The sequence below is a fragment of the Panthera onca genome, chromosome E2, assembly GCF_046562875.1.
Source record: "Panthera onca isolate mPanOnc1 chromosome E2, mPanOnc1 haplotype 2, whole genome shotgun sequence".
Taxonomy (NCBI): domain Eukaryota; kingdom Metazoa; phylum Chordata; class Mammalia; order Carnivora; family Felidae; genus Panthera; species Panthera onca.
This window is the reverse complement of record NC_138353.1, coordinates 26227423-26255311: the sequence shown is the minus strand read 5'-3', so window position 1 is coordinate 26255311 and position 27889 is coordinate 26227423. Positions and strand designations below refer to the sequence as shown.

The 27889-nt window shown below is 45.0% G+C and overlaps 1 protein-coding gene across 1 annotated transcript in view; it reads left to right on the top strand.

Annotated features, from left to right (window-relative positions):
- Window positions 1-27889, top strand: part of ABCC11 (ATP binding cassette subfamily C member 11) — a 61312-nt gene that overhangs the window by 8854 nt on the left and 24569 nt on the right. The window contains exons 4-17 of the mRNA XM_078438554.1: window positions 744-891; window positions 3030-3263; window positions 7670-7843; window positions 8677-8824; window positions 8982-9130; window positions 10456-10563; window positions 13923-14183; window positions 15407-15478; window positions 17848-17972; window positions 19796-19868; window positions 21546-21749; window positions 23288-23422; window positions 23505-23601; window positions 25581-25670. Coding sequence (XP_078294680.1) covers window positions 744-891; window positions 3030-3263; window positions 7670-7843; window positions 8677-8824; window positions 8982-9130; window positions 10456-10563; window positions 13923-14183; window positions 15407-15478; window positions 17848-17972; window positions 19796-19868; window positions 21546-21749; window positions 23288-23422; window positions 23505-23601; window positions 25581-25670 — 2018 coding nt within the window. The remainder of the gene's footprint in view (window positions 1-743; window positions 892-3029; window positions 3264-7669; window positions 7844-8676; window positions 8825-8981; window positions 9131-10455; window positions 10564-13922; window positions 14184-15406; window positions 15479-17847; window positions 17973-19795; window positions 19869-21545; window positions 21750-23287; window positions 23423-23504; window positions 23602-25580; window positions 25671-27889) is intronic.

Genomic DNA, 27889 nt, shown 5'->3' with positions numbered 1-27889 from the left:
CGTGCAGAGAAGGGGAAACTGCTACAGGTTAAAATGAGATGCAAGAAATCTATCAGATTTGTCTTTTAAATGCAATGTGTGTGGAATGCCTGGGTGGCTCAGTCAGTTAGGCATCTAACTCTTGATCTCCCCTCAGGTCTTGATTTCAAGGTTGTGAGTTCAAGCTCCATGTTTTGCTCCATGCTGGGTGTGGAGCCTGCTTTTAAAAAAATAATTAAATGCAATGTGTGGACCTTGTTTGGATCTTAGGCAGACTGACTATAAAAATGTGTTTTTGATGTAATTAGAGAAATTTGAAAAAGACTGTGTATTAAATGCCATTAAGGATTTTATTAATATATGTAATTAATATATTATATTCATATATAATAATCAATTGCTATAATAATTAATAATCATTAATTAATACCTATTATAAGGTCGCTGTAGGGTTTTTTAAAGGCCTTATCTGGAACAGATACATCCTGAAGCATTTGTAGATGAAATGATATGTCTGGGATTTGCTTGAAATTCTCCAGCCAAAAAAAAAAAAAAAAGACAAACAGGAAGAGAGAGGAAACACTAAAGTCATATATCAATCATTCTTGAAATGGGAATGGGTATTTAGGGAGATTCCCTACGTCCTTTCTACTTTTGTGAGGTTTGAAAACTTCTGTAACAAAGCTCGCAGGCTTGCAAGACATATGACATGTGGGTGACATATGCAAAGAGACTTCACTTGGTTCACTTTTCCTCTTGTCAAGGCTCTGCCTCCTTTGGGAAGAAGAAGTCTCAAAGCATGGGATTGAAAAAGCTTCAGTGCTCCGAGTGATGATGAGGTTTCAAAGAACAAGGGCTATTTTGGATGTATTTCTGTGTTGCTGCTTCTCTGCCATGAGCGTGCTAGGGCCGGTAAGTGGCTGACTTCATGAGGTTTGGGGGACTCCAGGCTTTAGAAATTAGCACATTAGGGGTGCCTGGGTGGCTCAGTTGGTTAAGCGCCTGACTTCAGCTCGGGTCATGATCTCACGGTTTGTGAGTTTGAGCCCCGTGTCTGGCTCTGTGCTGACAGCTCAGAGCCAGGAGCCTACTTCGATTCTGTGTTCCCCTCTCTCTCTGTCCTTCCCCTACTCACACTTTGTCTCTGTCTCTCTCCAAAATAAATAAACATAAAAGGGAAAAAAAAGAAATTGGCAATTTCAAGTGCACACCGGGAGTTGGGGACTGTTTGCCTCTCAACTGCTACTCAGAAGATAAAGAACTTTTGGAGGCAGTAGAGCTAGTAGTTAGGAATGTGAATTCTTTTTGTTTGTTTGTTTGTTTGTTTTAAAGTTTATTTTTGAGAGAGGGAGAGAGTGCACATGCATGCAAGCTGGGGAGGGGCAGAGAGAGAGGGAGACAGAGGATCTGAAATGGGCTCTGCATTGACAGCAGAGAGCTTGATGTGGGGCTAGAACTCATGAATACCATGAGATCTTGTCTTGAGCCAAAGTTTAACTGACTGAGCCACCCAGGCACTCAGCAGTGTGAGTTCTGCAGCCATCGCTTGGGTTCGAACCTTGGCCCTGCCACTTAATTGCTGGGTGACTTTAGGCAATGTGTTTATCTTCTCTGTGTCTTAGTTTCTTCAAGGAACCCCAAGACACTCTTAGTGGTTGACCTCATGGAAACCTCCATGTATAAATTGGATGGGATAACATTACCTGCCTCTCAGGGTAAATTTAAATGAGATAGAACACAGCCTGACTCAGTATGAGCTAGCTGCTTTGAGAAATGGCTGAGCAGCTCTGGGAATGTAGGTGGCAGGAACTAATGGAGGACCAATGTACCATGGTTGGGATGAACTAGCTTTATTTCCTGTCCTCCAGGTCTTCAGGCCAAGATTCTAAGTGCAGAGAGTAAGTCCCATTGTCCCAGCTGGGGTCACATGCTCACCAGTTAGCCAGCAGAGCATAGGGCTCTTTGACAATCTGGCCTAGACTGCATGCCATGGGACAGGTGCAAGTCTTTCCAGATGAAAATGGGAGTGCTATTACCAGCTAAGAGGAGAACGGATGTAGGTCAGGAAGGAACAACAGCTGATGACACACAGAGATATGTGACTAGGTGACAGTGTGCTGGATATTCTCCATTTGTCCCTCTAGCTCCATCTTCCACCATTCCCCATGCTGCCCTGTGCCCCTAATGCATGGCCTGTATGGATCACATTAATGGGGTCCCCCTGCCCTCTGGCTTCTGGTTGGGTTGGACCAATGGAAGACTACAATAGGAGACTGCAGGGAAGGAGAAAGTGAAGGCAGGATATTTATTTCTCTGACTGCCTCCTTCCCTGACACTGGAGGTTGGGGACCAGACTTCTGGGAGGAGCCCTTTCTGTATGACTTTCTCCTTCTGGATTCCAGTGACCTAACTCTACCCTGTCCCTCCAGGTCTGGAAGGTAACAGTTCCCTGCTGTCACTAGCTTCATGTGTTCTGCCATTCCTTGTTGGATTTCCCAAATTCTGCCCACACCTTCATAAATAGTCAGTTCATCAGCTCCTGAGTTACCCCTTTTGGGTGTGTGTTCTGTTTCCTGTCAGGCCAAGCTATGAGGTGGCAGAGCCAGGATTCAGATCTGGGTCTGTTCAACTCCTGTCTCCTCCAAGGGGACTGTGAGCTTGAGAGCAAGGTTATGTTTCAGTTAGTTTTGATCATTTTAAAAATGTTTTTATTTTATTTTATTTTTGAGAGAGAAAGAGAGAGAGAGATACCAAGAGAGCACAGCAGGAGAGGAGCAGAGAGAGAGAAAGAGGGAGACCCAGAATCTGAAACAGGCTCTAGGCTCTGAGTTGTCAGCACAGGAGCCCAATGCAGGATTCAAACTCACGAACTGCAAGATCATGGCCTGAACCGAAGTCAGATGCTTAACTGACTGAGCTACCCAGGTGCCACAGTTTGGGTCATTTAATAAGCTCCCAGTCTTGACCTGAGGACCTCACACACAGCCCGTGTTTATTATGCCTGAAAGGATGGAGAAGTCTGAGTAATTCAAACTCCTGTTTCCTTCTAGATGCTGGTTATACCAAAGATCCTGGAATATTCTGAAAAGCAGTCGGGGAGTATTGCCTATGGAGTAGGCCTCTGCTTTGCCCTCTTTCTCATTGAGTGCATGAAGTCCCTGTGTCTGTGTTCCTGCTGGGTCTTCAACCAGCGCACAGGCATCAGGTTTCGTTCTGCTGTTTTCTCCTTTGCCTTTCAGAAACTAATGCAATTTAAGTCTCTAACACACGTCACCACAGGAGAGGTGAGTGTATGGGACTGGATACTGGAGGCCATGCTTGCCTAGCCTTCCTCCAGACATCCCTGCTCTGGGGGCGGGGAGAGGGAGGAAAAGGAGTTAGAAAATGAGGAATAAAGAGAAAAGAAATAATTCCTAGGATGAGTGTCGATAATCACCAAGAACTACCTCTGGAGACAAGAACAGGTCAACGGTAACCCAGGGGGATGCCACTTCCATTTAGAGGACTTGAAAGAGATTTATTGAACCCATAGTTACTGAGGTCTACTCTGTTCTAGGCCCTGAGGATACAGCAGTGAACAGAAAGACACCAATCCTCAGTTTAAGCACATTGGAAAGTGTACCCCCTCACCCAGCCTGGGGAGGAGGGTAAGGGAGGGACATGCTCAGGGAAATCAAGGGAGGAGCGATTGTAGATTATCTCTCAGCGTGTTAATTCTTGTCTGTGAAAGAGGAGTACTTAGAGCTGCCTGGTTACCAGTTCCCTGCTCTTGCTCTCCTTACAAACAAACAAACAAACAAATGACAGAAATTAGAAAAAGATGCTCCAACTTATGACCTTCAGTCATGGGAGTATTGGAACTTTACATATTAATTTCATGTTCCCTATTTTTCAGTTGCTTACCGGTTGCCTCGAGGAGCATGGATTGCTTTTATATTCAAACAGACATTTGATGGGACACCTGGGTGGCTCCGTCAGTTAAGCGTTTGACTCTTGATCTCGGGTCTTGATTTCAGGGTCGTGAGTTCAAGCCCCACGTTGGGCTCCGCACTGGGTGTGAAGCCAACTTTAAAAAAAAAAAAAAAAAAGGAAAATGAACAAACATTTGAATTTTTGGAACAGGCAGTGCTTCTTTGACTTCTTCCTTTTGCCATCTGGCATCAGCAACTGTCTAACCTCACCTACTTTTGTCTCCACTCCTCCATCCCCAGGTTGGTTTCTTCCCTTTGGCCAGGCCTGGCTTAACCTCCAGTTCTCAAACACACCAGGCATTTCTACCTCCAGGCAACGTTTTTCACATCACCCCTGCCATTCTATAATCCCATTCATCCTTCAAAGCCCCATTAAGGTGTCCTCTCCTTCACGACAAAATTGCTAAACCCCACTGTCTACTCCCACCAAGCACAAATCTGGCTGCCCCATATGAGCCTCCTTCAAAGACATAAACCCTTTCAGATTCACTGCTCTATCCCTCAAAATGCCAATGTTTGAATTACACAGGACAGATGTCCAAAACAATGTCTGCTAAATTGACCACTGCCAGGTGGATCTTTTTCTAAACTCAATAGCAAACATAAGGTATTTGTTATCATTGTTACCATTATTCTTCACCATTTTTTTAGTCTTGGAACCTTAGGCAAGTTTCCATGCCATCTCTCTGAAGCTGTAGAATAATAATAAGACCAGCCTTACAGGATTGTTGTCTCATAGGATTAAATGAGTTAGTACATGTAGGAAGGGGACAGTGTTTTAGAAGTGTTAGATTGTATTACTGATTTCTATTAGGCCTTGAGCATGGGGGCTCCTTGTTGTCCTGCATTTGACTGGAGTTGAAATCCATGGCAGCCCTTCTCCCTACTGATCTTGGGAGACTCATCATAGTAATTGCTAACTTCTACTAAGCCAGACGTTGACCCCAGGGCTTTACCTCATTAGCTCAGTCAGTCCTCTGACAACACTCTTATGTGGTAGTTTCTGTTATTGTTCCCATTGTCACAGAGGTAGAAACTGAGGCAAGGAGGGAGTAGGAAACTTGTGCAAGGTCACGTGATTGGTAAGCAGCAGAGCCTGGCTGCAGGGTCCAGGCTCTGAACCAGGGCACCTACCTGCCTTGCCAAGGAGACCTTCCACACTGAGGCCAGCTCTCTTTCCTTTTCCATGTGCCTCTGTTCCGAGCACCTGCTGTGTGCAAGGCCGATTTCCCCAAACAGCCTCACAGAACATAAGACAGCCCACTCAGAAGTGGAGATGGATGTAGCTGCTCACCTGAGGAATCCTAGAGTTGTTTCCATAAATTTTACTTTAAAAATAACTTTAAAAACACCTGCATATGTTCTCCTTGGGCACAAAATAGAATAGATGACTCCCTGGGCCCCGTCACTTCCCTTATGCCTGGAGGTGACCACCATTATCAATTTGGCTTGTGTCCTTCTAGACTTTTTAAAGTACATTTAGGTACACATGCAAGTTACCTATGGAAAACATACTGTATCTTGGGTGTGTGTGTTTTAAGTTTATTTATTTATGTATTTTGAGAGAGCGAGAGAGAGTGAGAGAGAGCGTGATTACACAAGCAGGGGAGGGGCAGAGAGAGGGGGAGAATTCCAAGCAGGCTCTGCACCATCAGCACAGAGCCTGATGTGGGACTTGAATTCACAAACCTGAGCCCAGATCAAGAGTTGGGCGTTCAACTGACTGAGCCATGTAGGCGCCCCTGTGTGTGTGTGTCCTTTTTATATAAAGGATACTATATTTTACACAGGGTTCTGCCACTTGGTTTTACCAATAGAAAATGTATGATACAATTTTTTGGGTGAGTTTTTTTTTAAGTTCATTTATTTATTTTGAGAGAGAGAGAGAGAGAGAGAGAGAGAATGAGTGCATGAGTGGGGGAGGGGCAGAGAGAGAGGGAGAGAGAGTCCCAAGCATGTTCCATACGGTCAGTGAAGAGCCCAAGGCAGGGCTCCAACTCACGAACTGTGAGATCATGACCTGAGCCAAGATCAAGAGTCAGATGCTTAACGGACTGAGGCACCCAGGTGCCCCTTGGGTGAGCTTTTATGTCAGGGACACTACATTGTGCTGTTTTGTAGCTTTTCTTCCCTCCTCATTATGTCTTAGCTTTCCATGTTCACACATATAGATCGTCCTCATTCTCTTTCAGTGATGCTTACTTAGAATTGTGGCACTTTCTTTTTTTCCCATTTTTATTGAGATACAACTGACACATAACATTGTATTAGTCCAAGGTATACAAGGTAATGATTTAATATAGCATTAATATAGCATTTTCAATATGCCAAAATTAAGTGTTTTATATGCACTATCTCATCAGTTGTCACATCAATGCTATGGAGTAGGTTGTATTATTATCCCCATTTTACTGATAGGCAACAAGGCTTAGAGAGACTGGGTAATGTGTCTTTGGCTCCACAGCTAGTAAATGACAGATCTGGGACATAAACTCTGACCAGTTTGCTCCAAGACCCAATATTATCTGATACACCTTGAGTGGATGCTTTAGCTTTTCCCCACCAATGGACATTTAAGGTGTGTCCAGGGTTTTGCTGCTATAAGCACAGCTGTATTGGATATTCTTGTGTGCGTTTCCTCTAGCACATGCAAGTGTTTCTCAACAGAGAAATAAAATAGCCAAGTCATGGGGTTTGTGCAATTATTAACTTTAAAAGATACTGTGAAACTCCTTTCTAAAGTGGCTATACTAGGGGCTATGCTTCTCATACACTTTCATCTTTTTTTAAAGATTCAGCCTGGGGCACATCCTGGGAACTGGAAGGAGATCAGTTTAAAGTTAAAAGGAAATCACATTTTAAGACATTCAGATTGCTCATTCTGAAAGTGATTCATGATTTGGGTCCTTAGATATTTCTTGATTTGGAATGTCAGCTTTTATGTTACAGCTGGACTGGGCAGTATATATTGGGGAGCAGGGAAGTGGACAGAAGATTCTATAGCAAAAAATAAAAAAAGAAGATAAAAAGAATTAGTTCCTGCCTTAAAAAATTCAGCCATTGGGGCACCTGGGTGGCTCAGTCGATTGAGGGGCCGACTTTGTCTCAGGTCATGATCTCGCGGTCCGTGAGTTCGAGCCCCGCGTCGGGCTCTGTGCTGACAGCTCGGAGCCTGGAGCCTGTTTCGGATTCTGTGACTCCCTCTCTCTGACCCTCCCCCATTCATGCTCTGCCTCTCTCTGTCTCAAAAATAAATAAACGTTAAAAAAAATTCAGCCATTATTATTATTAGTAATGATTCATAATAATTCATAATGAATTAGTAATAATTCGTTTATTAGAATGAATAAAATAGGCTAGGAGACTAGAAGCAAATCTCTGGGGAATCTGGATATTAGAAATAGTAGCAATAGTATGGTAAAATATAACTTTTATTGAGCACAGTCTATGTGTGCAGATCCTTTATATTTCATTGACATTCTCACAACAACCATATGAAGTGGGTATAATTATTCCAGCTTCACAGGTGAAGAGGCTAAGGCTCAGAGTGGTATAGTTACTGGTCCAGGGTTACACAGAAAGTAACAGGGGAGATTGGTGTTTCTGCCTTTACCACCTTGCCTCTCAAGCCTTGCTGTCACGGGCAGTGTAGCCCCTTGCATGGGCAGTGTAGCACCTGGCATGGTGATACCTATGCTCACGGGCTTGCTGTCTTACAGGCCATCGGCTTCTTCGCCAGCGATGTAAACTACCTGTTTGAAGGGGTGTACTATGGCCCCCTGATCTGTCTCGTCTGCTCGTTGCTGATTGCCTGCACTGTCACCTCCTACCTCATTCTTGGACCCACTACGCTCTTCGCCACTGTTTTCTACCTCCTGATTTTACTAGTGGAGGTAATGTCTTTCTTTGACATCCATTTGATGTTGGATATCCCCGCAGAACTCCCAGGGCTCTGGAAGCTGGGGTACTCCTGAGGGGAAGTATTGACTCTTACTGACTATTCATTCCATTGTGGTTAAGTTTCAGCTTCAATTTCTGCCTCAAACCATTCTTTGACCACAAGGTTGGCCAAAGAAATAAGAGGTGAATACGACATGCCAAGTCCATCTTGTAGGCTTCTGGGAGGGTTTATCTGCCTCACAGACTTTCCTTAGTAGATATCCTCCATGTAAGGTTTTTGTTCCTTCTCTTCTACCTAGAATGTGGTAATGGACTAGCCTGGATAGCATTGAACATTTGTCTGAGCACAGTATAATGGGGGAAGGGAAGCAAATTTGCTGACAAAGATTGAGCTGAAATAAAATTGGGCAAAACAGGAAGTGACTCGTGTTATGTGTGCTCTGAATTATTGAAATCAAGTGTTTTCCTCCCTCAGTGTAGATATTCTGACCAAAAGGTGATTGTAACTGTTGGCAGGTTTAGGGTTTCCAAAGGCAAAGGATTTGTTTAGTTAGCCACAGTCTGGCTTGGGACACAGGAGAGAAACACCCCTAGGATGTGGGAGGCAGGTGCTCTCAGGCACGATGGAGAGGTTTCCATTGGAAAATCTTCAGCAGGGCCCTGGAATCTGTAGAGTCACAATGGATTCAAACAGTGCAGAATCAAACTCAGGTATTCAATCCACATCTGGATTTTACCTTTGGGCATACTCCTGGTTGCCATACTTCTGCTGGGCTGAACTCTCCTGCCCTTGTCGAAAGAAGCTCTTGCTGCATTCTGACTGCAGGTGTTCCTGAACAGAAAGATTGTCAAGATACACAATCACACATCTGAGGTCAGTGACCAGCGCATCTGTGTGACCAGTGAAGTTCTCACCTGTATCAAGCTGATTAAAATGTATGCATGGGAGAAACCATTTGAAAAAATAATTAAAGGTACAGAAAATCTGGTTTTCTATTCTGAGCCTTGGGATGTCATGGTGGGCCAAGCGTCTCACCTTTTGGGGAGTTCTTTCATGCTCTGGGGGCTGTTCAAAGCTCTAGAGAATGTTGTTATGGTTAATTCCAGTGCATTGGGTTTTTAATCTCTCAGACCTCAGAAGGAAGGAAAGGAAACTATTGGAGAAGTCTGGGGTCATCCAGAGCTTGACCACTGCAGCCTTGTATATAGCCCCTACAGCGGCCACAACAGTGATGTTCCTCATTCACACGTGTTTACAAAGGAAACTCACAATTTCACTAGTAAGTGCTTGGGATGCTTTGTTTTCCTCCCACACTGATGGGGAATTTTCTTGGGTGTTGTTTCATAGACCATGCCCTTCAAAGATCTGAAGGTTTTGCAAATAGATAATTGGTGTTGATTTTGACTTTCTAGACTTTTAGGATGCCCAAACTTTCTTCCATCTCAACCTGTCTGAGAAACTGACATACCTTCAGTAGCAACTGTGGGAGGGAGGGATGATAAAGTCATCCGGGGATGCAATGGAGGTGGAAGGTGCTGTAAAAGCCCCAATGATTCTGCTTACATACCTTGAGAATCCTAAATTAAGGAGTTTCTTCAAATCCAAAATGGAGCCCTGAAAATATGCTTTAAAAGGAAAGCTAGAGCTTATTCTGCCTTGTCTTTGTGGTCTGACCCTGGCCCAGAAAAGTAGCAGTTGCCTTTTAGGGGTGGAATCCCAGTTCTCTGAGGAGAAAAGTCAGGGTGCTGCTTTGGGAGAGTGGGAATCCAGATGGGGCTTGGGGCAGGACACTGCATCCAAAACAAGATAGGGAGCATTTGAGAGTCTGCAGCCTAGGACTTATTTGTGCTCCAGACAGCAGGCACCCCTACTTGGCCCAGGCACACCAGAGAAGCACCCCTGAAGGTCTGAGGGTGGATGCAGGGGCTTTTATAAGGAAAACTCTCAGCAGGAGTTTAGGGCCACACTGCACTCACACAGTGAAGGATGAAGAAAGGAGTAGAGGTGGGGCACAGATTGGAAGGTCCCCAAGGTACTAGGGGTCACATTCTGGGATCCTGAGAGCTGAAGATGGTCTGCTGTAGTCAGGAAAAGTCTCCAGGACAGAGTGAGACATGGATTAGGCTTGAAGTGCAGGGAGATTTTGAATATTAGAGAAGAATACAATATCTAAGGCAAGGAAGAATAAATATGATTGTAATAGCAATAATAGTATCAAACCTCATTGACAGTAGACAAACTCACATATACTTTCTTAGTGTTTCCTCAACTTTGTTCCTGTGCTCACTTCATGATTTTGGTACTATGCCAATCAGAACACTGAGCTTGTTGGGGGAGGGGACCTGACCAAAGTTTGCAGAATCACCCAGTACCAAGCTACACAGGAGCCAGGCCTACAGACATGGAGATCTTAAGATGAGTGCTCCTTCTCCACTTTTTCCAGTATCCCCAAAATACTGGCTTGGCCCCTGCCAAGTGAAGGATCTGCCTGTCAGAAGCTGTAGCGTCTGGCTCTGTGGTTTCTGGCTCAGGGATGAGGCTTTAGGGAGCAGAGAGAGCAGAACAGGGATGTGACGCTCACCGCCTACTCCCCTCTTCATACAGGCCTTCACAGTGATAGCCACCATGAATCCCATGCGGTTCTCAGTGTTCTTTGTGTCCTTTGCAATAAAAGGTCTCGCAAATTCCAAGTCTGCAGCAGAGAGATTCAAGGTGAGTTGTCAGAGGACTGTTTGCACGGCTCTCTGCTTGGGTGCTCATTTGCCTTCAGTCACCACGATGTTCCTCCTGAGCATGACCCGAAGCCAAGGCAGAGTCCAGTGTCAGTGGAGAGGGATTGGCTAACTCAGTGACCTCCCGTACGGAGGCTGGTGTGGGGGCTGGGGAGACTGATGAATCAGGCTCCGGGGAGATCTTAGGATAGTATACACAAACCAGGTCTCAGACAGGAGGTCTGCAGACCCTGTCCAGTTTTGTATAGGGTTACCCTGATGGTTTTGGTTAAAAAAAATCATATTTGTTGTTTGCATTTAAAAACTGGAAATTTTATGTAAAAATCAGATTTCTGGATTCCCCTGAACAATCAGAAGATCTGGGAACACCAGACCCACACTCTCCTGTGGCCACAAATGGCTGGAGCTGAAGTGATAGCTGCCCTATTGAGATGAGGCCCTCAGATACAGTTTGCCACAGCCTCCACTGTGTCCTATTGTATCTCCAACACTGGGGCTGTTTTTCCTACTATTTATCATCTTAGCAATGGTCTATGTGACTTCTTTACATAGTTGGTCTTGCACCTACAGCATCTGAGTTTAAAAACCCTCATCCAAACTAATTTTAAAAAGCTTTTTTGTAGTCATCTCATTTATTTTATTTTATTTTTAATTTTGAGAGAGGGAGGGAGAGACAGGGAGAGAGAGAGAGAGAGAGAGAGAGAGAGAGAGAGAGAGAGAATCCCAAGCAGGCTCCACACTGTCAGCCCAGAGCCCCACATGGGGCCCAAACCCATGAACCGCGAAATCATGACCTGAGTTGAAATCAAGAGTCTGACGCTCAGCTGGTTGAACCACCCAGGCACCCCTAGTCATCTCATTTAAATGCATGTAGTTCCCAGCCTATATCATTGACTCACACATTTATTCATTTATTCAAAAAAGTAGTTATTGAACCCCTACTACCTGCCAAGTACTAAGACTAAGAATACTATGGTTAGCGTGACTGACAGGGTCCCTGCTCTCAGGGAGTTACAATCTGGTATTAAAACAAGACAACTAGCACGTGAATTAATGGTCAAAGGAGATAACATCAGAAGAGCTATGATGCCAGTAAAACAGTGTGATGTTCTAGAGAGTACGTGAGGGAGGGCTGGGGCAACTTTGGGTGGGCTGGGCCCCGGAATGCCCCTCTGCTAAGGTGACTTTTGCTCTCAGTAATGATGACTCAGCTTCAGGAACAGCAAGTACAAAAGCCCTGAGGTTGGAACGAACTTGGCTTGTCTGAGTAAGGACAAGACAGTCCTTTACTGCCCCAGGAGCTCCACCCCCACCCCAACACCCTGACTTCTCTGCTGCTGATCAGGGCCCCCTGCTGCCTTCTCCCTACTGGCATGCTAGGCTCTCCCATCCTCCTCTTTATGCCCATTTTCACTTGTAGGGTGGGCAGAAATGAAGAAGCTACAGTCTGGACTCTGAAGGGTGGGCAGGAATGTTTGAGGAAAGAATGCCAGGAGAGACAGCTTGGAGGTCAGAGTTTTTGGCCAAGGATGGGTGTAGTTATGGTGGGAGAAGGGTGCAGAAAGGGTGAGGGTCAGGGCAAAGCTCTTGAACCCTGGGCTGCTCCTCCTGGAGACATTTAGGGGCTGGAGTTGCATAGGGCTGCCCCTTGGATGGGCACTAGCTCTCCAGGTCCCTTCACTCATCAGGGCATCTTCAATTCCTTCTTCAGTCACTGAAGTTTTCTATCTGGCCATGTAGGCATTTGACTTTGAGACCCCTAAGCTGGAAGGGGGAGGAATGATCCCTTCTTCCTTTGTGCCCCCTGGTGCTATAACCCACCTCCCAGCCTGCTATGCCCTTTGGCTTTTGAAATACGGGATGCCAGCTTTCCAGGGCAGGGAGAAGACAGCGGTGAGCCCTCAGGGAGGACCCCTCCTTGCAGGTGGACACAGGTAGGAGGTGAGCCAGCTGCTGCAGCTGTGGAGACCTGTATCCTGAGGCTCTAGAGAGGGTGCCCCAGTGGGCACTGTGGTAGGGGTCTCCAGACCATTTTTTCTCTGTGCTGTTTGTGAAAAACAAACAAACAAACAAACAAACAAACAAAAAACAAAACAAAACAACAACAACAAAAACTGAGAACTGAAAAGCACTGAATGGCATAAACAAAATTAGAGACTGAGAATACACTTAGAACATTTGGGGGTAAGAGGATCCCATGTTTCTGTTCGCATTTGTTCATATCTAGATGTGTTGTTGTCATATTGACTCATTAAGCCAGTATATCACTCAAAATTTATTTAACAAAATTACAATATATGTAATAACAATTTTTTTTGTAAGCAAGGGAATGAAAACCACTAAATTTGGGACAGTGGTTATCCGGTGGGGAGGGCATAGAGGGTTTGTCCACACCAAGCAGGAGAATAAGATGAAGAAGAACCCCATGGATAGGTAAAAGTTATGGATTTGCTTATGAATATTCATTAAGTTATTAAAAATACCTAAACAAGTAAGTGCCCAGCTGACTAACAAAGAGGTGCATGCAATTCCCAATGATGACTGTATGTCTTAACCCAAATGTTATAATTAATCCAATTCAATATACCTAAGGTTCAATTATAAAAAGAGACCACCTTTTTTTCTTGTGAAAATAGCTTTTTGTTTGTCTTTGTAAAATACTCATTGTAAAAGATTCAGACAATGCAAAAGTTGCAGAGAATAAAAACCGCTCAATCTCCACTACCTAGAGATAAAACCATTGTCCAAAATGTCAAGAAATCTCTCTCCATCTCTTTCTAAGCAAATATCCAGGGAGAGACGTGTGAATATAATTTGACTGCAATAAGATTATACTTCCCACCCACCTCTTTTAATGCTAGAATTCATGTAGTTCGACTCATATTTCACAGTCAGGGAGCTGGAGACACAGGGAGAAGTGACCTGCTCATGGCCACACTTTGAAATGGATGGCCCTGAACAGTTTCCCACAGTGTGCTATGTGGGCAGACCTTCTTACTTTTAATAGTTATAAATGAAATTTAATTAGAAAAATGGCACATCTGTATGATGATTCAACAGCTGTTCTCACCCGTCCAAAATGAAACAGAAAAGAACTAAGAGTGCTGGCAGTTTGCAGGTATGAAAGAGTGGCTCAGTGGTCTGAAATTTGGAAAACCCTGATCTAGAACTCTCACAGGTAGGGCCCAGCTTCCTCTTAACTGGTGGTGGTTCTTTAAACTTTTACCGTTTACTAGAAGTTTATAAACCAGACCAACAGGCAGGCCGGCAAAATGGGCACACATTCCTATTAGACTAAAGAACTGAATTCATCCTTCCTTTTTTCTTTTGTCTCTACAGAAATTTTTCCTCCTGGAGAGCCCTGTTTTATATGTCCAGCCATTGAAAGACCCCAGCAATGCACTGGTTTTGGAGGAGGCCACCTTGTCATGGCGAGACACCTGCCCTGGGATTGTCAATGGAGCCTTGGAGCTGGAGAAGAAGGGGCACATTCCCGAGGGGGTGACCAGGGCTCAGCCACCTCTAGGAGCCCTCAGGCCAGAGGACACAAAGGGCAGCCTAGCCCCAGAGTTGCACAAGTTAAACCTCGTGGTGTCAAAGGTAGCCTTATCGAGGCCACGCAGGCAGGCCGGCTGCCAGACTTTTGGGGCCTAAGGCCCGAGCTTCCTGCCACCATTTCCTTGGCTAAAAACTGCCCTCTCTAAACCCCTCTTTTAAATACCAATTATTCCTGGAGGGCAAGCACAGGAAGTCTTTCATGCTTTAGTGGGAACCAATTGATCATCTACAATTTGTTTTCTGATAACAAGATCCAGAATACTATGCTATATGCTGGGAGAGAAGGGGAAAGAGACCAACATTTATTAAGTTGCTAGTATGAGCTGGGAACTACCCTACACTTTTCCATTTGGTTGCTCTGTGAACTCACCTTATCTGGTTTCTTCTCTGACTAATATTTGCAAGGGCTAGCTTCCCTTCTTGTCCAAATTTCGCCTCTGTACCTTCCTCCTGGAAGTGAAACTAGGTGAGGCCCCACCCACATCTCTGACCTCTTCTCCCACTCATTCCTTCCACACCAGCTACACTAGCCCTCTCATAGCACTTTGGCAGCAGACCTTTTTCCTGTCTCACGACCTTTGCCCCTGATGTTCCATGGTTTGGAACCACCAGATCTTCCTGTGTCTGGCTCTTTCTTGTCATTCAGGTCTCAGCTGCAATGACAACTGCCTTAAGAAGCCTTTGCTGGCCAACCCATCTATAATTTGCTTCGGTCACAGCAGCAAATTTCATTTTACTTAAATCACTTATCTTCATCTGATATTATTTGTTTGTTTGTTTGCTTATTTATTTCATGGTTTATCTCCCCCTCCCCCATCAGAATATGGAATGAGAGTTCTTTTATTCATTACTTGGTACCTAGGAGAAACTTAAATACCATTTAATGGATGGATGAATGAATAAGTGTATGTATGCATGAATTCTGTGAGGCTGACTTCTCTGTGCCCATTTTATACATGAAGAAACTGAGGCACAGAGAGGATAAATGACTTGCCCAAGATAATAGAGCAGAAAGGTACAGATCTGGAATTTGGGTTTCTTGCCTGATAGGACCACCTATCCATGAATTCCTCTCTGTCACTTGCATGTGACTTCCTTCCTTTGAGATTGTGACATCCTACCCTTTTGAGCTTTGCTAGTCTGAGAGGCCTTGGGGTGGATGTGGTTATTTTGTTTTCTATTTGTCATTTTGTGTTCAAACAACAGACCCACCCTGGGTGAGTAGGAGGGGTGTGCTGTCCCAATGTTCCTCCTTGGCTTTGCAGGGGACCTTGTTGGGGGTCTGTGGCAACACTGGAAGTGGCAAGAGCAGCCTTTTGTCAGCCATCCTGGGGGAGGTAAGTGACTTGTGACTGCATGCATGCCCATCCACAGGCAGCCCAGGGACTCCCAAGCTTGAGTTCCCCCAGTCCACCTCACCATCACTTTCTTGCTTGATGGGATCTGAGCCAATGCAATTTTTATAAATTGAGAGCAGTTGGGCATGCACCGAGGGGGAGGTGTGTTATAAATGTGCCTCCTTCTCACCCTCCAGGAGTGCTGCCTCTTAGGTCACCCAGAGATCTGCCCTCACCAGTTCTCTGTGCTTTCCCCACCCTGTTTGTAATCAATCAGCTCTCAGGGTGATGATACAGGGTGTCCCAAAATTTAATATGATAATAAAAATCATCTCATGAAGCCAAACTCAGAGTGAGACAGGTGTCCTTTGTGAGAGGACATCAGGAGAGCAATGTGGAGGGAGGGAGGAGGAGGAAGAAGGAAGGAGGGGCAAGGGAGAGGAGGCCCTCCTTCATGGGATGGGACAGGACAGTCTTACACTTACACTCCAGCAGTGGAATTTACATGCCTGATGGGTGCCCCTGCCCCTGAGATCCAAACCCTCCAAGTCCAGTCTGCAGATATTCTTGAAGTCTGCTTAGTCTGCAGCCAGGCAGACATGTGCCTCAGCCTACCCTTCTTCCAGTTTCCAAAAAGCCCTAACCTGTTGCTCTAAAACAATTGAGATCACATTGCACACTTTTCACTGAACAACACTTTAAAACAGCCATGGCATCTGGTGTGAATTTATGGCCATCTCCCCAAGGGGGTTCTCTTCAGTACTTCCCCGCTCAGCCCCAGCCGCACCCAGCCCTGGGCTGCTCTCTCTCTCCCCTCCTTTCTTTGCCCTCCTTCCAGGTTGTTGGGAGGACTCGCAGTTTCTTCCTTTATCTAGCTCTTCCCTCAGCTTTTCCCAAATGTTATAGTCGACCTCATCACTTCCTTGGAATGTGGTCATATTGTCCATGGAACTCTCTCCTGACAGCTCATCTGTTCATGCTCCACATGTGATGGCCTTGCCCCAACTTCTTGGAAATAAGATTGTACTTAAATAAAAAATAGTAAAAATAGTTTGAATAGTACTTTCATGCCAGGCCCTGTGCTAAGAGCTTCCTATTTTCTCCTTTAACTTGGAAATAACCTCATGAGGAAGGCAGCCATTATGGCCAGTTTATAGGTGAGCAGATGAGGTTCAGAGAGGTGACTGGCCCAAGGTCACACCACAGGTGAGGGAGGAGCCAGGGTTGAAACCCAGGTCCACTTGATGTCAGAGCTTCGCTTTTCACAATGGCAACATTTCCTTGCAGCCTCCATCCAAGGCCACCTTTCTGTGTGGCCAGTGGTTTGTCAGTTTCCTCTTGAAATGAACCAGTCACTTCCCATCTAATAAAGGGAGACAAAAGATGTCATTTTAAAGTTTTGTTCTAATTAATTAAAGCCTGGCTCCAAATCAGAAGTAGGAAGCACAGGTTAATAAAGAGAAAGGAACACAGGATGATGATATCTTATGCTGGGGTGGTGGGGATGGGGGTTACAGTCTTTTTTTTAAGTTTATTTATTTTGAGAGAGAAAATGCATTCACAAGTGGTGGAGGAGCAGAGAGAGAGAGGGAGCGAGTGAATCCTAAGCAGGCTCCATGCTGCCAGCACAAGCCTGACTCAGGTCTTGATCCCACGAACTGTGAGATCATGACTTGAGCTGAGATCAAGAGTCAGACATTTAACTGACTGAGCCACCCAGACACCCCTCCCCCCAGCTCTTTTTTAAAAGGGCTTTTAAATTTACCAAACAGAAAAACAGAAAGACACTAAACACCCATATACCTACCATCTAGATTCAACAGTTGATAGCATTTGCATTTTTGCCACATTTATGTAGAAACACATTTTGTGGAACTATTTTAAATTACAGAGATTGTGAGACTTTTCCCACTTAATACTTCATCGTGATGTCCCCCCAAAAAGGACTTTTTCCCATCTACACAGGATGACATTATCCCATCTAATGACATCAGAAATAATTCTGTTGATATCCAGGGATGGTCAGAGATGACCTAGAACATTCCATCTCACCATGAAGACCATGGAAGCACCACTTGCTAGAGAATGGGACTGGAGAAATAAGAAAAAGTATGGGGCGGCTTCAAGGCAGACCTTGGATTTAGTCACAGCAGGAACTGGCCTGGTTTAGCTCTGGCTCCTGTCCCACATTCCCAGGACCTTCCCTCAGACTCACTGGTGGGCCTGGCAGGACCATGTTAAAATTCCCTTTACATTGGAGAGCCCCGAGGGTCCCAGGGGGTGGTGGGTCACTGGACACTGTGGCTGCTGAGCCAGACAGGGTCCTCCCCTGTTCCACCCGGTCCTGAGGCTGACTCCCTTTGCTGCAGATGCACTTGCTGGAGGGCTCAGTAGGGGTGCATGGAAGCCTGGCTTATGTCCCCCAGCAGGCCTGGATCATCAGGGCTAGCGTCAGGGAGAACATCCTCATGGGAGGCCAGTACGACAAGGCCCGGTAAGCTTCTGGGAGGGCCCAGGAGGGACACAGGTGCGTGGGGCTGGTTGGGGGAGGGATCCCCAGCTGTGAATAGTAATTTGACAACTGCCAACACTTGCTATGTGCTCACTTCTATGCATCAACATATTTCCTCCTCACTGTGAAAGAAAGATTATTATCATATCATTTTCTAGATGAGTCAGTTGAGGCCTCAAGAGGTTAAATGATTTGCCTAAAATCGCAGACCGTGGAGGATATGATAGAATCAGGATCTGAACCCAGTTGCTATCAGAAATTCCATGCTTACCTATTATATTATAGGAGTCAAAATAACCCTCTCCCTCCAACAACGGTACTTTAAAACTTCATTTGTATTAATGAATTCCCCACCTCTAAGTCAAAAGGTAAAGCAAATAGGGTGATGACGTTGTGGGATGTAGAAGAAACCAGTACTGGTGAGCCACCACCACCATCCTTGCCCTTTGTGGTCTCTATCTCCCGGTCTGGGGTTTACCTGCTTCAGACATGCACTTGGAAGTTAGGAGTGAAGTCTATTCACCAAAACAGCCCTGAATGCTATAGCTGTGCTTCCAACTCTGGTGGACCTTGGCCTCGTTTGACCATTTGCTTGATTTTATAATCTGCCCACAGTAGCAATGTTGAGGGGGATGGATGTACAGGTGTACGAACTGGTCACCTCCAGCTGGCTGTCCTGTGGGCTCCTCAGTGTCGAGTCCAACACCAGCTCATGAGCGCCCTGCTTGCCCAACCCTCATCCTGCCTGCTTCTCTTCCCAAGTTGTCCAATTTGGTTTAATGACATCAGTGAACTGTGTACCCCAGCAAGACTGACGCCTCGTCTTTTGATGCTGCACATCTAATTTGTCACTCACATTGGACAATTCTGTCTCCTATATATCTCTTGTATTTCTCTCTTCTTCTTCATCTCACTGCCAGTTCTTGCCTGCTATCTCTTGCTTGGATTGTTCCCGCTGCCCCTGCCCTTGGCTCCTTGTCTCCAGTCTTCTGCTCTTTCCACCTTGTGTCCTGCCTGCAGGGCAGCCATCCCCAAACACAACTCTCATCTTGTCATTGCTCTGCTTTCAGACTGATATAGCTCACAGGGCAGTTTTTTTTAAATATATGAAATTTATTGTCAAATTGGTTTCCATACAACACCCAGCGCTCATCCTAAAAGATGCCCTCTTCAATACCCATCACCCCCCCCCCACAGGGCAGTTTTCAAGTATCTGGTCCAAAAGAAATGCACCAATTCTTAGACTCAGCACTGCTAGGTGTTTAATGTATAGGTAGTATCACCCATGAACACAAAGGCCCATATACCAGAATGTTCATATTACACATTGTTAATAGTACCAAAAGACTATAAAGAACCCCAATGTCCATCACAGGGACAGTGGTTAAATAATTTATGGTGCAGCCATATAATGAAATATTATGGTGCCATTAAAACAACACAAACCTATATATGCTGCACACGAACATATTTGACCACATTATTTCTGAATGAATATGTAAAAAACTATAATAGTGGCTGTTTCCGAGGTAAACAACTGAGAGTCAAAGATGGGAGAGGCTTGCTTTTCATGATATCTTTTGTTGTTGATGTTGTTCTGTTCAAATATTTACTAAATGCACATATCAGATTAAAAGAAATGAAGGGAGAAGGAAATGCAAAAAGCCTCCCATGCTTTACTGTTAAATGCTGGATCAAGTCCAAATTTCTTAACATGGAGTGAGAGACCTTTCCCTTCCTGACTTGGAAAGGCTGCAGGGCCTGTGGCTGGGCCACCTGTCCCTTCAGTTCTCTGTCCTTCGCAGGTACCTCCAGGTGCTCCATTGCTGCTCCCTCAACCAGGACCTGGAAATTCTGCCCTTTGGAGACATGACAGAGGTGAGTGGGAGGTGAGCACCCCCTGCCTCTGCTGTGATGGTGCCTTTGTAATGGTTTTTCTGGGGTCCTCGTGCTGCCTCCCTGGGTATGTAGAGGAGGGATTCCAGCCCTTCCTTCCCAAAGCAGCTCACGGCCCTGTAGCTGCTGCCTCAAAGCCTTCCCCACCCAGGGAGGGAATTGGGGCTCATCTTATAGTGAGAGCTGGCAACAAGTCTACCTTACCCCACAAGGATGGGGAGCTGACCTCAAACTCCACCTTTGGAGCAAGAACAGTGGAGACTCTGTGAAGATAAGAAACCTCCCATCCATTCCTCTTTCCTTTCCCTCCGCTCCCTCCCTCTCTGCCCCCTCTGGCCAGCTCTTCCTTTGCCAGTGGGAATAGCAGCCATGGCTTCCCAATGGCGATATGATTCACATTTTTGTGATAATTGACGTCTTTCACATCTGTAGCCACTTTTAATCTGCATAAAACCTTTATAAGATAAAAGGACTATTATTGTCTTGATCTTATGATATATTAATAGCTCAGTCTGCTGATCACCAGATGCAAAATTGTAGCAACCTGAATGAATTGTCTTAAGTGAACCTCAGGTAGCTCTAGGAGGTCAGTGCTTTTATTATCCTTCTTTTAGAGATGGATACCCTTTACCCTGTAAACCCTTGAGAGCATAGAGCTCAGTTGTCTTATTCAGGGCTATCTCTTCAGTAGAAAGAACAAGTTCTGGTTTGTAGAATGGCGTCAATAAGAGTATGGACCTGGTCAAGCTTGAGTTCTAGATGAGCTGATATGTACGAAATGCCGTGAACAGTGCCCAGCTAGAGCAGGCGTTGGTTTATCATCACAGCACAGTAGGCACTTAGTAAGCATTTGTTGAGTGATGACTCAATGCAAAACTAAGCCTTTGACTGGGTGAAGCAGCCTGTCCCAGGGCACACAGTGGTGAACTAGAGGCAGAGCAGTGACAGGAGGTTGCCCTGCTGCTCTTTAAACTCTGCTTCTTTTCTACAGAGACCATAAGAGTTCATGGTAGAGCAGGGATGGGGACTTAGGCCCTGGCACCCTTGTCTGCAGAGATGACTGAGGGACTGGCCAGCCAGCAGGTGCTGGCATGCTAGTCTGCAAGGGGACCCAAAACATGCTGTCCAGTAACTCTGGTTGCCTGTTACTGTTAGCAACTCCTGACATAAGGTGTATAAGGTACTCCTTCTCTTGACAGCAACAACAGAGCCTCCTTCTAGCCATTGCAGCTCTGTCCTGTTGAGCAGCTGTACACCATGCAAACAATCTTAGAGAGGGCTGATGATGCTGCAAGTCGACAGTCACTGTCAACAGAAATTTAAAAGCCAAATAAGACATAAGGAGGTGCTCTTCCTTAGGAATAATTTGTTTTATTAAATAGAGTTTTAAAATGCCACCTTAGAAGTTGACAGGTTTAGAAACATTGTATCTAGTTATGAGTAATAAAATTTTAATTAACTGAAAAATCAGTTTCTTCATTCCCTATTAAGCAAATTTTGAAAAATATTAAAAAAAATACCAGGGGTGCCAAATCACTAGGTGTCCAGGAGCGTGCACCAAAGAGGTTCATTGTGTCATATGTGCCTACCTGGCTAACTTTGAGCATACCTGGCTGGGCTTGTTCTCTGGACACAGTGCCTTTGGCTGTCTATTTGCAGATTGGGGAGCATGGCCTCAACCTCTCTGGGGGGCAGAAGCAGAGGATCAGCCTGGCCCGCGCTGTCTACTCTGACCACGAGCTTTATCTGCTGGACGACCCTCTATCTGCTGTGGACACCCACGTGGGGAAGCACATCTTTGAGGAGTGCATTAAAAAGATGCTTAGGGGGAAGACTGTCATTCTGGTGACCCACCAGCTGCAGGTGATCACCCTTTCAGGGCTCTGGCCATGATTGATGACTAATGTAGATCTGCACATTTTCTTTCTTTTCTTTTCTTTCTTTCTTTCTTTCTTTCTTTCTTTCTTTCTTTCTTTCTTTCTTTCTTTCTTTCTTCTTTCTTTCCTTCGAGAGAGCCAGGAAGCAAGCAGGGGAGGGGCAGAGAGAGGGGGAGACAAAGGATCCAAAGTGAGCTCTGTGCTGACACCAGAGAGCCTGACACGGGGGGGGGGGGGGGGCTTGAACTCACCAATCATGAGATCATGACCTGAGTTGAAGTCAGACGCTTAACCCACTGAGCCACCCAGGTGCCCGATGCTCACGTTTCTGCCATTGATTCTGCCATTGATTCAGTAACAACCTCACAGCAGCTACCTCTTCCTCTCAGACTAGACCTCAAAACTTGAGGAGCATTGTAAAAAACTTGGATGTCTTCTGCTTTCCCCATGGAGAGGGTAGGCTGGTAAATGGTTTCTGTGGCTGGTAAAAATTGAAACCAAATTTTAAGTTCTCCTTCAGATTTGATGGATTGACTTCTGCTTTTGAAGTTACAAAGAAATCTTTCAGAGAAGAATTCCCCAAGTCTCATGTTCTTGGATGAAGTACAGTGACCATGCTAGGTGCTGCCTCTCATAATGCCTTTGCCCTAGATACTCCCATACTTGGTTCTGGCCTCAAGGCATTATTATTATTTCTCCCTCTACTTCTGTTTTGACCTATTTTTTTTGGTACAAAATATTTAAGACATAAGAACAGTTTATTAAATAGTCTAATGAAAACCCATGTTTCTACCACCCAGAAGACACAATTGAACATAGATCTCCTCTCTGATTGCATTCTGTCTCCTGCCTCTTGTTCTCCTCTCTTTCCTGTTTGTCATTCCTGTGCAGGCCTCCACACTCTTACAACACATGTAAGCACCTCTAGACATGGTAAAGTGCCCTTTTGAATATTTTAAAGCTTTATGTAATTGATATTTTACTTCCTGCGTCATTTGGTAATTTGCATGTTTCACCCAATATTGTATTTTTGAGATGTCCCATGTTGATACATGCAGCTTTTTAAAATTCTCACTGGTGTAGCAGTCCAATATCTGGGTACAGCAGAATTTATTTCTCTGGGATCGACATCTAGGTTGTTTCTCATTTTTCATTTTTACAAAAAAAATGCTTTGGCGTACGTCATTTCATATGTCTTTATGTATGTTTGAGAATTTATTGGGATTAGAGTTTTAGGCATCCAATTGTTGGGTCATAATGCTTAAATATTTAATTGCACTAGATATTATCATGTTGTCTTCCACAGTATTTGGACTAATTTGCAACCCCCTACCTTGTACGAGATTCCCTATACCTGCAGTCATCACCAATGCTTGCACTTATGCAATGCTTTAAGATTTTTGCCAACCTGAGGGGATAAAATAATATTTTATTATGATTTAAATTTATATTTTCCTTATGAGTGGTGAAGTGGGATATCTTTTTGTATGCTTACTGAAGGCTCTATTTCTTCTGACTCTTTAGTATTTAGCGTTTTGTGACCAGATCATTTTGCTAGAAGATGGGAAAATCTGTGAAAAAGGAATTCATAGTGAATTAATACAGAAAAAGGGACAATACGCCCAACTCATCCAGAACATGCAGGGAGAAGCCACACAGGTGATTTCCAACCCGCCCCACACTGCCCATGTAGAGGAGCACCCCCTGACCCCTGCATTCATGACATGTTCTTTCTTCCCAGGACCCACTGCAGGACACAGCAAAGACAGCAGAAGACTCTCAGGTGCAAGGGCAAGCCCAGACCACCTTCCAGGAAGAGTCTGTCTATGAAAATGCTGGTAATGGTGCTGGGCAACAGGGCAAGAACACCTGTGCGTCTACCTGGGTCCTCTAGATGACCTAGCATTTCCTCCTGGACCCCAGACAGGGCCATGTCTTTCACTGGCCAGGATCCTAGACCACATGATCCAAGTAGTTGAGGGTGGTGGGGTTCGGACTGTGCTGGTCAGGAGGCCTGAAGATCTAGGAAGTAAGTGTTGTGGGGGGCAGAGTTGAGAGTGTGCAGAGGCAGACACAGAGTGTGGGTAGCTTTGGCCTGGAGTGGCATAAATTTAACTGTAAGGCATTTAGACTTTCAATCATTACATATTTGTTGAAAGCAAATGTTGAAAACAAAGGTATTAGAAATCAGAAATGAGGGACACCTAGGTGGCTCAGTCAGTGAAGTGTCCAGCTCTTGATTTCGGCTCAGGTCAATGATCTCACGTTGGTGAGTTCAAGCTCCATGTCAGGCTCCATGATGACAGTGCAGAGCCTGCTTGGAATTCTCTCTCTCTCCTCTCTCTCTGCCCATTCATTGCCTGTGCATGCTTTCAGAGTAAATAAACTTAAAAAAAAAAAAACAGATATGAATTTGGCCCAGTCTTGGATATCCAGAAGCTCACAGTCTAGCTCTTTTCTGAAACAGGGCAGCAGGGCAGAAAGACCTTCATTTTTTTTTTTTTTTTTAATTTTAACGTTTATTTATTTTTGAGACAGAGAGACAGAGAGTGAACAGGGGAGGGGCAGAGAGAGAGGGAGACACAGAATCTGAAACAGGCTCCAGGCTCTGAGCTGTCAGCACAGAGCCTGACGCGGGGCTCGAACTCACAGACCGTGAGATCATGACCTGAGCCGAAGTCGGACGCTTAACCGACTGAGCCACCCAGGCGCCCCAAGACCTTCATTTTTAAAGTAAGACAGTTCTCAATTTGAATTCCAACTCTGCTGCTTACAAAGCTGGGTGACCTTGGCAAAGCAACATAACCTCTCTGAACCCTCATTTGCAAAATTGAAGGTAACTAGTGCTTACTTTGTAGTGTTGTAGTGGAAATAAGATGAGGTCATGTGTAGGGAAGCCCCAGGATAGTGCTTGGCCTATTAGAGGCTCTTGTCACCAAAATCATCTTTAGCAATGAAGCAGCTCGATTTGGGCAGAAGAATAATTGGAAGATCACAAAATGAAAAGTTGAAGAATCACTCTTCAGCAATTTTGAGCCATAAGTGGCAGGAACAGGTGCAGGATCTTTTTGAAGAAAATCTACTCTAAATATTTTCCATAATAGTGTGATTTCCCTCAAAATTCAAATTCCAGGAAGAGAGCCCTTTCCCCAGGGGAAATTAGGGCATTATTAGAAGAAAGGAGAGCCTTAGGCAGAAATGACAGATACCCCCACAGTGCTGCTTCCTTTTGTTGCTACTGTCATCAGTAGCATCTACTGAGACTTCAGGAACTCGTCTCTCTTCCCTGCTCTAGGACAAGAGTCTAGACAGCTGTTTTTTTTTTTTTTTTTTTTTTTGAGGACTTCTTAGAAGAATATTCCTGCAAAGCATCTTAGCAACTATCTATAGGCTTGCCAGTTGTCAGACGAGGAAACAGAGAAGTTAAATGATTTGCCTAAGCTTGCAAAGTATTGTAATGACCATTCTGGAACCCAGTTTTCTGGTTCCATATCATTGCTTTCTTCATTCTCTCCTGCTGCCTCTCCCAACCCATCAAGATCTTGGGAACCCCCGGACCCCAAGGATTATTGAATGGCTGGGGTTGAAACCCCTTTGCAGGCTGTGGAATTCAGGTCAAAGTTACCTTTGGCAGAGTTTTCCAAGGAAAACATGCTGGTTAGAATCAGACTTGGATGGGGCACTGCAGTTGGAAGATGAGGTCTCTGGAAAAGGGTGGAAGTCAGGGGTGGAAGGCTTCATAAAAAATCTTGACGTTGGAAGGCCATGCAAGTGATTGAAAGACACATCATTTCCTTGTTTTCTTACTCTGACCCAGTGCTGGAAAATCAGCTCACAAGGAAGGAGAAGATGAAAGAAGGGTCCCTGAGATGGAGTGTCTACCACCACTATATCCAGGCAACTGGAGGTACAGTATGTCAGCTGCCATGCCAGGCCTGGGGCTCTCTCTCTGACTGGACCTGCCACTGAAACTGGGTCAGACCGGAATGTGTGCAGTCATGCAAAGTAGAGAGGCACAGAGGAGTCATGCCATTCACTGGTTTGACCTGCAAAATTCCAATCTCAGCCACACTCAACTACCACCATAGTCAGTGCTGGAAGTTAGGTTTCGTATTGTGTTAAAATGTACCTGAGATTTATTTTAATCAGGTATGGTAAGACATGCAGGCATGCATGGAAATTATTGACACAAAGGGAGAAGTTTATGTTCACAGGACCCTAGGAACAGGAGACAGGGCATGCCATGCAGGGCCACATTGGTCAGGAGGCAGAGGGAAGGCCCCAAGGCCTTATTGGGGTTTTTGTGGGAAGGAGTGGGTGTGACAGGGTGGGTATGCTGAGTAAGTTTAGGATTATAATGAATAATTGGGGGTGGGGGGGCTCTGGGCTATAGGACTGGTCCCTAGTTATTTGGAACCTGGGCCTGGGGTGATTTAGGGCAGGAATGTTGGTTTGGTGTGTGAGTTTGATGCAGGATGAGGTTGAGAGTGTGGCTGTGGGTTGGTTGATTTGTACATCCCAAGTGTGCTCACAGGGGGTCATTTGCTGTTTCTAGGAATTAGCCCTGGGAAGAGCAGTCTCCTCAAGATCAAGGCCCCAGCTGCCATAGCACCAAGAACAGAGAAAATAAGAAAATGTAGTTCATACAGTACTCTTTGAGTGTTTTTCAAACTTTATGTCCTGACCCACTAGTGGGTTCTGAAATCAGTTGAGTGGATTTTAAGCAGCACTGAAAGAAATCCGATAGAAGAGAATAGAAATTTTCTGCTTCCATTTCATACAGTGACATTGGTGAAGCCTTTATCCTGGTGTGCATTCAAAATACATTTCTGATGGTGGGTGGCAGGCAGCTAGAAGTTTCAAAGCTACTGCTTTATTAAAGGGTATACATTACCAAATTCATATAAATATAACTGTACAATTTTATAAACACAAAACCAAGTATATAATACTGTCCTTTTTAAGTAATTTAAGATATTTGTGAGAGTAACTGGGACTCCATGCCAACTTTTTACTTTTGATTGAATTTGGAACCTAACCCCATGTAAGGTGTATCTTCTTTCTACTTGTCTAAAGGAGGAAGAGGTAGGCTGTGCATAGATCACCATCCCTATTCCTTCTACCATGGGTAGCCCTGCAGGGCATAACATAGTGCCTATCCAGAGAGGGGAGCAGCAGATGCCTGTAAATGCATGAATGAATCCAGCAACCAATTGATCTGTATTTACAAAGTACTTATTATGGGCCAGGCACTGTGCCAAGCTCCAGAGGAGAGGGGGCATAAAGGCCTCCAAGGGCCAGTCATGGAATCTAGCTGGAGAATTATGACATCTGCATTACCCAGGTAGTAAGAAAGATCTCTGTGGCTAGGCACAGTCTCAGATGTCATCAAAGAAGGGGTGACCCTTGAGTGGAGCTTAAGGAAGGGTTGAATTCAAAAGAAGAAATATGGGCAAGGGGTTCCGTGGCTGGCTCATTCGGTGGAGCATGAGACTCTTGATCTCAGGGTTGTAAGGTCGAGCCCCATGTTGGGTGTAGAGATTACTTAAAAATTAAAACCTTAACAACACCCACAAATATGGGAATGGGGCACAGACTGAACAGGTGGGGAGAGTGCTGGGGGCAGGGACATCTACAGAAGGAAGGGATGCACCCTGGGTTTTACCATCCTTGGCTTAAAAAAAAATTTTTTTTTAACATTTATGTATTTTTAAGAGACAGAGCATGAGTGGGGGAGGAACACAGAGGGAGAGAGGGAGACACAGAATCTGAAGCATCCTCCAGGCTCTGACGATCTGCACAGAGCTTGACGCAGGACTTGAACTCACAAACCCTGAGATCATGACCTCAGCTGAAGTTAGACGCTTAACCGACAGAGTCACCTGGGTGCCCCGCATCCTTGGCTTTTTTGAATCCAAGCTCTACCACTTACCAGCTCTATGACCTTGGGCAAGTTTCTTCCCTTCTTGGATACTCAGTAAATGGGTGCATGAATTCCAAATTCAGAGATAATGTCTGTGTTTAGTACTATGCCTGGCACATAGTCCATAGTAGTACATACCACATAAAAGATAGCTGATGTCATTTTTAAGACTGAATCCTCAGGACCTGCATAAGGGAGACTAC